This window comes from Schistocerca americana, chromosome 3, assembly GCF_021461395.2.
Source record: "Schistocerca americana isolate TAMUIC-IGC-003095 chromosome 3, iqSchAmer2.1, whole genome shotgun sequence".
In the NCBI taxonomy this organism is placed as follows: Eukaryota; Metazoa; Arthropoda; class Insecta; order Orthoptera; family Acrididae; genus Schistocerca; species Schistocerca americana.
This window is the reverse complement of record NC_060121.1, coordinates 267798772-267813375: the sequence shown is the minus strand read 5'-3', so window position 1 is coordinate 267813375 and position 14604 is coordinate 267798772. Positions and strand designations below refer to the sequence as shown.

At 39.7% G+C, this 14604-nt stretch overlaps 1 protein-coding gene across 3 annotated transcripts in view; it reads right to left on the bottom strand.

Moving 5' to 3' along the window:
- Nucleotides 1-14604, bottom strand: part of LOC124605218 (integrin alpha-PS1) — a 575966-nt gene that overhangs the window by 89771 nt on the left and 471591 nt on the right. For all 3 annotated transcript variants that reach the window (XM_047136765.1, XM_047136766.1, XM_047136767.1), the window contains 2 exons: nucleotides 10836-10963; nucleotides 7602-7828 (listed from right to left, as the gene is read on the bottom strand). In XM_047136765.1, coding sequence (XP_046992721.1) covers nucleotides 7602-7828; nucleotides 10836-10963 — 355 coding nt within the window. The remainder of the gene's footprint in view (nucleotides 1-7601; nucleotides 7829-10835; nucleotides 10964-14604) is intronic.

The following is a 14604-nucleotide window of genomic DNA, read 5'->3' as shown; positions in this document are numbered from 1 at the left end:
TGCCTAGAAGAGACTTCAATTTGATACAGCAAGTAGAAACATAAGCATTTCCTCCTAATGCAGTTCGTGTAATCTTAATTGTTACTTCAAGTGTGAAGGGAGGGGGGGGGGGGGGGGGGGGGGGGGGGAAAGAAAAGAAAAGAGGAAGGGGATCTATTAGTACCTCTTCACTTGAACTTTCTGACAACTGCTGTATTAATGACTAGTTAAATGATGAGCACCAACAAATTGTCATTAGATGCTTTGAACTTTATCCTAGCATGGGGAGAGGAAGGGGTCGGGGGGGGGGGGGGGGGCGGCTTACACGAGACGAAATATGACCCCTGTAATACCTGGCATTACTTCTCACAAGCAGATGACATGAGAACCTGCTGGCAGATCACGAACATCACTTTGTTTGCAAAAGCATACTGGCAGAGACATATGCAAAGGTTTAGTAACTGAGATTACAGTCCTCCTTGTGTTGTGTCATGTTCTGTCACACATGTGTGTTGGTTGACTTTGCAGATGTCAAAAAAAAATTTATCCCAGCTGCCACAGGCACTATTTTATTTCTATTAGGGACATACTTATTCTTGGACTTATTATTTATTGTTTTTCTGAGATGTATTCCCCGTTATTTGGTTATGCATTAGATTAGAGTTATTCTTGTATCTCAGGAGAACATTCTACAAGTTCGTAAAAGAACTCTGAAGCTGCTGACTCGTAATAAGCTTCTGTTTTCTGAGGTATGAACAGAGCTCATTTATTCCCTGTATGAGAGTTCATATTTCCTACACTAGTTGGGCTACACCTCAAGATGTGTAACTTAGATAAAAAAGCTATCCTGATAAAAAATGGCTCTGAGCACTATGGGACTCAACTGCTGTGGCCATTAGTCCCCTAGAACTTAGAACTACTTAAACCTAACTAACCTAAGGACATCACACACACCCATGCCCGAGACAGGATTCGAACCTGCGACCGTAGCAGCAGCGCGGCTCCGGACTGGAGCGCCTAGAACCGCACGGCCACCGCGGCCGGCCTGCCATCATGATACCTGGTGAGTCTGTCATGTTCTATCCTACACTGCAGCACAGGAAGAACTCAAGCTTCCTACCAGGACTTTTACATCGGATGCGACAGAAGCATCGGTATCCAGAATTGTCGTGCGATTACCACCTTTCTGGCCACACAACCCTATGCCGTGATTTGCACAAGTGCAGGCCAGTTTTGACTATTTAGGAATCACAACAGATTTTATGGAGTTTGCAAGAGTGGTGAGTCAACTAGATCATCGGTACAATGCAGTGACTGAAGGTGTGATAACCATGCCATCTGCAACAAAATCTTGTGAGAAACGCTTCGAGTCTTGGCATCTCAAGAGGACCACAGCAGACAAGTTTTGTTTTAATATAAGTACTAATATAGTCACTATAAATAACGAAACAAGTGCTAACGTGTTCAGAATTTTAGAATTTATTTGTAAGCGGCTTGGAATAATCATATTGAATCCAGAAAAACCGATGAAGACATAAGCACTTACAAACTCCATAGAAAGAGGCTATTAGTAAACAACATTCTATGGCCCTGATTGGCATCTTTGCAAAGAGATTGTAAGATTTTATGGAGTAGTCACTTACCACTGTAAGTATAGGCAATTATAGTCACACTAACTGAGATGCCCTCCAATGCAGACGCTGGCTTGGCCGACAAGATAATCGGTGAAATGATGACCACAGCAGTAAGCACAGTGTATCAGCATATTGCCAACAACAGTAACACACATAGACTCTGATGGTCTTGCAGGTAAGGTTCAGTGAATAGTTATCTCAGTACAATCATAGCAGTGACAGAAACAACTACCGCAAGAGGTCAAGAAGTCACTCTTAAAATGACCTCTTCAACTTCTGGGGAAGGTCAACACTCCATTTATTGGTATCATCATAAATTTGGGGATCACGTGCACCTATCCAAGTGCCAGTGACAACTGGAAAATAGGTGTATCATCCAATTGCTGTGCAAAATTGCAACTCCTGTTTATGAGTGAACAGAAGTCAGGTCGGCAGTATTTAGTGCATACTGCATCAGATTTATGTACATTTCCTTGAACCCTATTACACAGGCATCAACGTTTTTGGTTTGTCTGTGGCAAACAACTCTTTTATACCAATGTACGGTGCACAGTGAGTGGAATTAGGTCTGAGGCTGTATCTAGTCTTCGCACAAGATTTCATGATTTTGGATGCAACAGAGCTCATCATTGGAGCTGATTTCCTAGCATACTATTACCTGCTACCAGACATATCCAACACATGAATTACCAACAGCATTAATAGCATGACAGCTTTGGATTTCCAATGTAGCACAGCAGTTTGATTGGCCAAGATTGTGCAAGTAGACTGCAGCAAGTACACAGGACTATTGCAGCAATATCCAGCCTTGACATGACCACCTGGAGTGCCTAAGAGATACGCCACAACACAGTACATCATATTGGAACTACTGATGGACTGCCTGTCTCATGCAGACCCACATATCTCCTGATCACTTCACCATTGCGAAGGCAGAACTTAACGCCATGCTAAAGGAAGGTATTATTCATCCCTCCAGTAGCGAGTGGCCGTCTCTTTTGCACCTTGTGCCAAAGAAGTGTGGGAACATTTTGTGTGAAGTCCATGTGGAGACTATCATACACTCAACGCCTGAACCGTGCCAGACTGGAACTCTGTACCTTTCTTACGTTATTATACTTACGTTTTATGTGCTACATCTCAATTGTACTAAGGCAGTGGTAGAAGAAGATATACTGAAGACACCCATCATCAGCCCATTTGGGTTATTTGAGAGCCTTTTTATGACATTTACCCTAAGGAGTGCTGTGCAATCATGACAAAGATTTATTGATTCAGTACTTCAAGGACTTCCTTTCTGTTTTGTGTACTTGGATGACATTCTTGTCTTTTCGTCCACTGTAGAGCAGCACAAACAACACTCGCTTGCAGTCTTCCAACGATTAGAACAGTATGGCATGGTTCTAAATACCGTCAACAGCATATTTGAACAGTCACAAGTTAACTTCCTAAATCACCAGATTTCATCGAAGGGGTCACTACCATTGCCTGAAAAAGTGGTAACTACTTTGCAAACTGCCTGCCCAAATACCGCTAGAGAATTACATCACTTTCTTGGCATATTCAGCCTCTACCATTGACATCTGCCACACTCAGCTGAGCTACAAATACCACTGACTGGGGCTCTCGTTGATCCAAAAAGGCAACCCACTGATTTAGTGGGTGGGTACCATGAGCTTTGCCTTCAAAGTGGTAAAACAGTGCATAGAGGATGTAGCAGTTCTCACTCAAACTGAACTGGATGCAACCTCTTGCACTAGTTGTAGACGCAAGGCAAATCGGTCGCTATCATTGCTGTGTTACAACAGTTCCATGATGGTGCATGGCAGCCACTGGCTTTTTACTCACACAAGGTGTCTCCAACACACCAAACGTGGAGCTCACACAATAGAGAACTTCTTGCCATCTACAAGGCTATCAAATACTTCCATTCACAACTGGGAGCTAGAGAGTTTACTATTTTCCCAGATCATTAACTGCTCACTTACGCATTCCAATAAAACAATAATAATTATTAAATACCAGAATACAGAATTAATAAAATTTATTTCATAGTTCGTTATTAAATTACCTGACAATGGACTAAGAAGCTGGAAAATGGTTAATAACAAACTATTAAATAAATATTGTTGTGGAACATTAATACTGTGTGTTCAAGTTTCTAATATGTCCACATTCCCCCAAGAACTGATGGAATATTCCATAAATATTAAGAACAATAACAATTGCTCACCACATCAATATAAACAACTGGTATTCATCACCCAGTTCAACACAGACATTGTATGTATTTTGGGAATTGACAGTGTAATAGCTGATTGTCTTCCCCATGTCAACAGCATATCAAGCATCATCAATCTCTGAGGCACAAGAGACTGACCAAGAAGTCCAGAACCTCCTCCAGAATAGCTTGGAACTACGAGTAGTCGATATTCCTGGTGCAGATATTAAACTGTACTGTGACCACAGTACTTTACTGTGAGAAGCACATCCATTCTTGCTTATTACACACCAAAGATGGGCCTTTGACAGTCTGCATAATGTGTGTCATCCTGGTGTCAGACGAGCATTCTTCTTGGTCTTGCAATGATTTGTTTGGCCTGGAATTCAAAAAGACTGCCAAGGCTGGACTCATTCATGTGTCATGTGTCAACAAAACAAAGTTTCCTGGCACATGCATGCACCAGTGAGAGACTTCCCTCACACAACTACATGCTTTTCACACATACATATTTGAATTGTACGCCTGTTATGGCTATCAAAAGAACAATGTTACATTCTAACTATGACTGATCATTTTAATTGCTGGCCAGAAGCAGTGCCAGCTGATAATATCTCCACAGAAACCTTAGTCTCCACTTTAATTTCAAGCTCGATTTCTCAATTTGGTTGTCCACTATATGTCACAATGGATCGTGGCTGCCAGTTTGAATCAGATCTGTTTGCTCAGCTCAACAAATTCTGAAATTCTGTTCACCACAAGACCACATGCTACCATCCAGCAAATAACAGTATAATATAATGCCGACACTGTTTTCTAAAGGCTGCATTCGTGAGTCACAAAACAGCCTTTAGAGAACAGTGCCGGCTCTACCAATAGTTTTACTTGTTCTAAGGAGTACGTGCAAGCCAGACTTAGATTCCTCATGGCAGAACTAATTTACAGCAAAGCACTGTGACTTCAGAGTTTGCAGATGTGCAGCCCTTTCGGCTTTCTGACCACAACTACTGTGATTTCGCTTGTCAGCTGAGGGAATAGATTTAATAGATCCACCCTTGCCAAGCTTCGTGACAAGGCACATCTCCCAGCTGGTAACATGTATACACATCATGCTCCATATGGATGAAATCAACTTGTCATTTCAGCCACTGTATGTAGGTCCCCACAGAGTCCTACAATGAGGAGCACACACTCTGGACTTATTAGTACACAGTACGTCCTCTACCGTTTCTACAGACATATCACACTTGTAGAGGTTTCCAGGAAGTACGACCAAAAGAAGTACCATGGCTACAACCTGCTTCACCAGTACCAGTATCACCATCGGTGTCAGCACCTGCAGCACCCAATGCAGATCCTCTTCCAGAATGCAATACATGATCAGGACGATGCATGCATTTCCCAGCACGCTTTCTGTTTGGCACTCTGCCTTTCCGGAGGAGGTGGAGGAGATTGAGAGGGCGTGGGGGTAGGGAGAGGGGGGCTGATTTAGCGACCAAGATTACTGTCTCCCTTGTGCATTGTCATGTTGTGTTGCATATGTGTGTTTATTTACATCGCAGTTATGAAAACATTTTTCATACTATCTGCCAGAGGTGCTGTTTTATTTCTGCTAGGAATATACTTATTCTTGGACTTGTTATCTATTGCTTTTCAGAGAGGTGTTCCTGAGTCATTTAGTTACTTGGTTCACACTAAATCAGAGTTGTATCTGAAGAGAAGATTCTACACATTTGGAAAAATTCTCTGAAGCAGCTGACTCTTAATAAATTTCTATTTTCTGTGCCAAGCAATCAAATTTCTTCATTTCCTGTACAAGTGTTTATATTTTGTACACTAGACAGGCTAGATTCAATATGCTTTACTTAAGCATCGGGCAGTAGGTAAAGCAGCCAGCCCAACAAAGGCTATGAATATCACAACTCCCAAATAGTGCTGAAGTGTAATTTATCATATTTTCCTAGTCTGGGTGACAGCAGATAAATTTCCGAGTATGTTGTTAACTTCATAAAAGAAACTGATGACAGAAAGTATATCTTCTGTAGTAGCAGACTGGTTCTGTGGGCTCTGGCATGGACAGTACAGTGAGAATGAGGGACATAAACTCCATGGAGGACACACAGAATGCCATTAAGGGGTGTGCAAAATATTTTGCACTATGAAACAACCAATCTTTTGTGAGTCACTGTTGAGTAGTTATGGATCAAGATAGATTCTTGATGCTTACAGCGTCTGTTGAAGCCAGGGTCATGTTCAATCATTGCTATCATCGGGATGGAAATGGGTGATATAAGCTTTTGGGGAGGTGGGTCTAATTAAACTGCTCAGGATTGAAACTAAATGTGAAAGACAATTTGAATTCAAAATCATTATTTTCAAAGGCAATTTTACTACAATGCTACAAGCTACCAGTCCAAAGATATTACAAATTCACTGTACAATCAAGTCAATGTTAGCTGCTACTGACATCTTTTGTCAGGCGATACAATCATACAAAATACTGTAACAAAGACCACCCTACTAAAGTTAATAAAACGAATGTGAAGCTGCTGTTGAGGAACAATCCAAAATTCTGTTCAAAAATATTGTCTTTAAATTCTTCATTTTTATAGCCATATTGTCTGTAGGTGCTTTCCAATTGCTGATAGTAATTTCATTCTGTCATTACAACTACAAGAAAATGCATTTTTTTTTTTTTTTTTTTTTTTTTTTTTTTTTGCCAGACAGGTTTCACTTTATTGAGGTAAAGCATCATTAGTGGTCTGTAACCAAAGATATTTACAATCTGACTTGGTTTTGAGATTGAAAAACAGTTCATCAACAAATTGTTGGTTTTTACTTATGGCATTTTCTGCTTGGTTTCTCACCTACATCAGGATGTGCTAGCAGGTATCATTTCCTTACGTAGGAGAGAAACCAAGCAGAAATCATTGTAAGTAAAAAGCAACAAATTGTTAATGGACTGTTTTTTGATATTAAAAGCAAATAAAATGGTAAACATCTTTAATTACAGACCACTGATGATGTTTTGCCTCAACAAAGCAAAATGCGCCTGGTGAGAAAAACAGGCATTTTCTTGTAGTTCTAATGATGGAACGAAAGTACCCCCAGGAATAATATACTCATCAGCACAAATTCAGTGATAATGCAAATGTTTTCCTTATCATCACTTGTTATTCTATCACACATGCAATGATAGGGCCACAGAAAAGTTGATATTGGTGAACCTATGATTGCTCTGTCTGTAAAACAGAAATGAAGATATGGATTTTTGACAGAATTTGATAGGACAGGGAGTATCTACGTCAACAAGACATTATGATGGTAAATAACACTTTTTTGTTTGTCACTGATATTCTGTCTCATTGTTCTAAACATACCTCAATATTTCAATATTAAAGTGCCTGCTGGGATAATTATGATCATCAATTATGTTGATAGCATCTCTGTTATTCAAGTGTTTGTGAATTTTGAGAATAATGATTTTGGATATGGGGCCACAACATTATAAACTACTGAAGCAACAAAATTTTTGGCATTTTCACCAACTTGCTGCAGCCCTCTCCAGGGCAGTGAATCCTCCTGAAGAGGACCGCAGTGAGTCACTCAGAACATCGGCAATTTAGTTGCTTTAGCGGTTTGTAATGATGCTGCACAATACCCAAAATTATTTTATTCTAAGTGACACTATCCATGAAAGCCTAAGACCTTACACTTTTCTGAATGCTTTATAATTATTAAAATTACATATGAATATCATAATGCACCTAGATAGCTGTATTTGGCAACAGGTGACATCTCGTCCTTGTCTCCACTGTCTTGCAATGGTGCAAAGTAAAACGTCTTGTCTCGATTAAGAAAATCATCTGATATATTCATTACAAATATTGTTCCTCTCCATGTGTATGGCCCAGGAGTGCCAATCACAGCTGTGTCATCTTCCAGAAGGAGACCACTTGTGCCAGCTTGACAATATCCGAACTGTTCATGAGCCCTGAAAACATAAGCGGCAATTTAAAATTAAGTAAATGGCACATGCACACATCTAATGCCAAAATTAAATTCTACTTTTAATTTTGATTTTCAGGCCATGTATCAAATTTTAAATCTATATCTTTAAAACCTTGTCAATCCTGAAAAATACCTAAAAATAAATTTCACTGAGTTGTAATGAGTTAATTCAGAACAAAACAAGTGGAACCTTAAATGAATTAAATAAGAAATGGCACTAAACAATCAGGGTTAAGTTACAAAAATATTAAGAGATAAAGAGCTGACATATTCAATGAAAAAGATATATCAAGTTACAAAGAATGAATCCCATGTGAGATAAGTGAGAAAATATGGAAGGGGAGACATGTTTTAAGAGTGAGAAATATAACATCGTGCCATGATCATCACTAAGATTATTACTATTATGTTGCAGATCAGTCACATGGCCACTGACATACACTGAGGTGACAAAAGTTATGGGATACCTCCTAATATCTTGTCGGACCTCCTGTTGCCCAGCATAGTCCAGCAACTCAATGTGGCATGAACTCATCAAGTTATCTGAAGTCCCCTGCGAAAGTATTGAGACATGCTGCCTCTATAGCTGTCCATAATTGTGAAAGTGTTGCTGGTGCAGAATTTTATGCACGAACTGACCTCTCAATTATGACCCATAAACATTCGATGGGGTTCATGTCAGATGATATGGGTGGCCAAACAATTCACTTTAACTGTCCAGAATGTTCCTCAAACCAATCATGAACAAGTGTGACCTGGTAATATGACACACTGTCATCCATAAAAATTCCATCATTGTTTGGAAACATGATGTTCAAGAACGTCTGCAAATGGCCTCCAAGCACCCAAACATAACAACTCCAGTCAATGAGCAGTTCAGCTGGACCACAGGACACAGTCCACTCCATGTAAACACAGTCCACACCAGTATGGGGCTACCATTAGCTTCCACAATGCCTTGTTAACAACCTGGGCCTGTGGCATCATGGAGTCTGTGCCATACTTGAGCCCTCTTATCAACTGAAATCAAGACTCATCTGACCAGGCCACAGTTTTCCAGTCATCTAGGGTCTTCCATTATGGTCACAAGCCCAGAAGAGGCGCTGCAGGCGACGATGTGCTGTTAGCAAAGGCACTTGTGGGGTCGTCTGCTGCCATAGCCCATTAATGCCAGATTTCACCACACCGTCCAAGCTGATATGTTCATCGTACGTCTCACATTTATTCCAGCAGTTATTTCATGAAGTGTTGCTTGTCTGTTAACACTGACAACTCTAGGAAAATTCTGCTGCTCTCGGCCATGAAGCTAAGGTTGTCAGTTAGTGAGTTGTCTGTGGAGAGAGGTAATGCCTCAAATTTGGTATTCTCAGCAGTCTTGACACTGTGGATGTTGGAATATTGAATTTCATAACAATATCTGAAATGGAATGTCCCATGCCTCTAGCTCCAGCTACCATCTGCATTCAAAGTCTGTTAATTCCCATTATTTTGGCCATAGTCACATTGGAAATCTTTTCACATGAATCACCTGAGTACAAATGGCAACTTCACCAATGCACTGACCTTTCATACCTTGTATAAGGAATACTATCATTATTTGTATATGTGCACATCGCTATCCCATGTCTTTTGTCACCTCAGTGTATAATCACCATATGCATGCCATATCTTCTCATAGATCTTGTTGCCCACGTTTCTCATTTGTCTGTGTAGTATCACATTTTACGTTTTTATATAATATCTTTTTTGCTTATTTGGTGCATCCCTTTTCCTTTATGTGGTTTCCACAGAGAATACTGGCACAAAAGTTACAAATTTATTATTTATTTTAAAGACTGTATCTTTACATAAATTTCTTTTCTTGTGGCTTATTTTAACTTGTCTTTTGTTGCAGTAGAAGCTGATTGTTTTTGTAGCTGCGCTTTTAAAAACTGAACAATCATTAATTTTCCACTCAGGTTTTATAACACCATCTTTGTTCAGTATTCTTATCTTTACAACAGATTTTTCCCATATTAAAAGCTAATCATTCAGTAAATTCTGTGTCTACGTTTCCATGTTTAATGCTGAGTGACTAAATGACATGAGCAATTACATATTAAATGTGTCTTTGGACACTGCTGAAGTATTTTGTTTAACTTTTTGTGTAGTAAATATTTTATCCTCTGTGCTTTTCCATTGCCACATGTTCCACAATCTTCCAGCTCCACAGAGTGGGTTCCCAGTTGACTAGACTTTCTCTCTCTAAGCTATCATTTCTAACTGATAATTATATATCTAAAATTATTTGATGCTTCTGTGAATAACAGCTTAGTTACTTCCAATTACTCACATTCATACAAACCTAACCCACTAACAATAAGACATACCAAAATATTATACAAATTAGTTAACATTATTTACTACATGAACACCTGCCAATGACTTTGTATTACTCTCTGTGTGGCTACAGCCAAACATGCTACAAAATCAATATTCTCCTTCATTCATAGGAGTATAATGATTACAATTATCATAAAACTCTGCAGTGTTAAAACACAGATGAAGAACTTGGCTTTAATCTATTCTTAAATAAAACTATTATTTTTTTTTACATCAGTCCTGGATTAGGTAGTTGTATGAAAGTTATTATATTATTACAAAGTAATGTACACCTTTAATCAATATCCCTCTGAAGAATCATAATTCAGATGTGCTTTTCACAAGTGATGCTAATAAGAGTAAGCCATTAAAAGGAACATAAATCTATTTGCTTCTTTTAACAATGTAATATGTGACTAAAAAGTATCAAATGACAATTTAAATTGCTGCTGATGAAATTTTTTTTACAGTCACTGCATAAAGAACACTTTCCTATATTTGGTTGCCCTTTCAGATACAACAAATGACCACTCATTACAAGTCTACTCATTTTGCCTGTTATGTGAAAAGGGTGTTTAATCGTTATTAGCCTCTAAACAATGTGATCATAAATATCATGTGGCATATACTTGTTAGTTGGCCGTCCTTTACAAGGATCCCAGCTGTTGTCATAATCCAAGTACTGTGATAATGTGTAACATAATCCTTGTCCCCACTGGTAGTCAGTTCCATTCTTCATATACCGATGTGCACACACCTGCAGTCATGTAAAATGTCACATGAATTACAAACTGTAAGAATGAAACATTAAAGTAATAGTGCAAAACAATTGCAAAGGCAATACATGTTGACACTGAGAGGAGATTACATCTGAGAGCAGAATAATGTGAGTGGGCAGTGAAAGACAGGGGGAAAGAGGACAAAAGAGGAACATCAACAGAAAGGGGAAGGAACAGATAGATGGGAATGAAATACGAATGTCTTCAAGACATAAAACTGGAATTAAAAAGAGCCTTACTAATACATTGTTGGTAGCTAGTGATACTGTTTAGAGTGACATATAACAATAAAAATAATCAATTTTGACAATATAATGTAATTGGGTAGATAAAAAAAATCTACTCACCAAACAGTGGCAGGAGAACACACATAAGAAAAATAGCTTACTTATGCAAGCTTTCAGAACCAGTGGCTCTTCCTCCTGCCAGAAGGGTTGAGGGGGAAGGAAGAGTGGTGAAGGGAAAGGACTGGAGGGGTTTAATAAAATGGGTAGAGATTGGAAAAGTCACCCAGAATACCAGGTCAAAGGAGACTTATTGGATGGGATGAGAAGGAAAGACAGACTGTAGGGTCTTTCTTTCTCATGCCATCTGGTAGGTCTCCCATGACCCGAGATTCTGGATGAACTTTCCAAACTCTATCCATTTTCCTAAACCTCTCCAGTCCTTTTCTTTCAACCCTCTTCCTTCCCCTTCAATCCTCCTGCCGGAAGGAGCCACTGGCTCTGAAAGCTTGAATAAGTAAAACTTTTTTTTTTACATGTATTCTCCTGGTGAGCAGATTTTTTGTCTACCCAATTACATTATGTTTAGAGACACATCTAGAAATGATCATCAAGTCTTTGAAACTTTCAAATATACACAGTGGAAGCAGATAATGTGGTCACAATCATTACCAAAAAATAATTGTTTGTCAAAAGTTCTCATAAAAGAAGCCACATCAAATTAAAGTTACAATTAATGCTTTTGAGGATCACGTCATCATCAGAGGATGAAACCTGACTGGTCCAATGTTCACAGACTTCTTTATAGATGTGTGAGCTTTTGCTGTAATAATTTCTCTCACAGCCAAATGAAATGGCTTCCTTATGCTTCAGTACTTGCCAATCAGTGCTCATCAGCTACAGCTGTTAACTACCACCACTGCTAAAATCTGTAGGCACACTTTCACCTAGTTAAATTACAGCGATTTTTAGGCATGTGCAAGAATCTGTATTCTGTGTGAGTGAATTTATGTCCTTTGACAGCATCTGGTTGATCTAGTGGTCAGAGATCTCTAAAACCAAGAAACCTGCTACAAGTTCTTGGTTGCTGTAGGTATCCAGTCTTACTTGGAATTCACATAAATATTCAGTTTCATTAAATCCCTAGCCATTTCTCCTGAATGATTTACTAAAATATTTTAATTTTGTTCAAAATGGCTCTGAGCACTAAGGGACTTAACATCTGAGGTCATCAGTCCCCTAGAACTTAGAACTACTTAAACCTAATTAACCAAAGGACATCACACACATCCATGCCCGAGGCAGGATTCGAACCTGCGACTGTAGCGGTCGCGCGGTTCCACACTGTAGCGCCTAGAACCGCTCGGCCACTCCGGCCGGCTTTAATTTTGTGAGAAAAGATTTTGTTCATCTGTGACAAACCTAGACTGGCCTTAAAATATCATTTTTTTTAACTTTTATCTGCTTTTTCTTTAATAGAGTGGTGTAAAAGGAAGAAACATGACGGACAATTTCAGGAGCTGTTCACTAGAAACAAGAATCCAGTTAACATTTTCTCTGATCTTCCAGAACCATCAATAAATTTAAGGTAAAACAGCCCTAAATAGAAAAATTAGTTTGAACAGTAAAGTGCCTTGCTAGGCACAGTACCACTTCTCACATCAACAAACATTGTCAGAGGTGAAAGCAGTGATGGTGGAATCAAAGGATGTGTCGTATGGACAACTCTCATCTATGTAATTCAGGGAAGCTGGTATTGAGGAAGGAGGGGGGGGGGGGGAGGAGGAGATACCAGACGTAATGGGTTGTGAAACAGCCATTGAAGTCTAGCAGAATGTGCTCAACAGCATGTTCCACCATTGGGTAATCAATTCCGCTCCTGGCCGCAGTATGGCAGTGGCTGCTCACACAAGCAGGCAGCTGGTTGGTGGTCACATCTATACAAAAGGCTGTGCAGAAGTTGCAGCAGAGCTGACATATGACATGACTTTGATTTGGGTGGCTCTGCCTCTGATAGAATATGATATGCCTGTGATGGAACTGCAGTAGGATCTGCTGGGTTGGTACATGAGGCAGGTCTTATACCTGAGTGTTCCATTATGGCGCAATCCTTGCTGTAAAAGGTAGAGAGCAGGTGTGGCATAAGGACAGCTATGATATACTGGAGACTGGGTGGGTGATGGAATGTGACTTTAGGAGGGGTGAAAAGCTTGGGGGGGGGGGGGGGGATAATTCCTTATTTCCAGGCACAATGATACATAGTAAAAAATCAGTGAGAAGGATATGGCTAAATTGTTAAGTTCAAGGTGGTATTGGGCAATGAAGAAAACACCCCAGTGCAACTGATTCATGAGATAGTCAGAGAATTATGGCTTGTGTCGATATAGCATGGGAAATCTGTTTAAGGACTAGTTTTGGAAGATAATACCTGTCTACAAAGGCCTTTAGTGAGATCTGTGCAAAACTACACCCTTATCCATAAATATTTCTTTTTCGAGGGGAGCACATAAAAATATTATTGCAACATGGCCATGAATGCCGACATGATGTCATTCAAAGCCAACCTGTTTATGGGTCACCTGAGGAACTTACCTACCCACCCAAATTCTCCAATTTTGTCTGGTTTAGGGTCACTGATAACATAATATGCATCCATGGTCAAGAGAGCCTACCCTTATCCCTCTATGGTCACAACACCTCTGTCATTTGTTTCACCTCAGGCTGCCATTTTCCCTGTCATCTGGCATCCACATCTCCAATGGCTCCTTAAAAACTTAACTACTATCCACATCAAGTCCACTAACCATCAACAGTACCTGCATTCTGATAGCTGACATCCCTTCCACACTAAAAATGGCTTCCTCTACAGTCTGATCACACATGAACAGCACAGCTATAGTGAGAGTCCAAAAAATCCCTCACCCAGTGCACTCAAGGTCTTGCTAAGGCCTTCACTGACAGGCATTAGCCTCCAAACCTAGCTGTAAACAAATTTCATGTGTCACCAACTGTGACATAATCGTATCACTTTAGGAGATGGTGTAAAAAGGATCTGAGGATGGTCATTACAGACTGAAACTGGTCATCGTCTAAAGAATTCATATTGTGATCAGAGACTGGAATAAAAAAGCATTTTAAATTTCCTGTGCTTTCCACACATCCTCTGACAAACCCCAATTTCATCCTGGATTAGGACAACTTAATCATATTCTTCAAGGCTTTGACTATTTAATAATGCACCTGGAACTGAGGAACATCCTACCCAAAATCTATCATCTCTCTGCCAAAGACATATTCCACTGCACCTTCTCTACAATATATCGTAGTCATCCTTCAACAACATCTACTCCCTACTCTTTGCCACACAGGTAATACCACCTGGAGAACCCAGATGC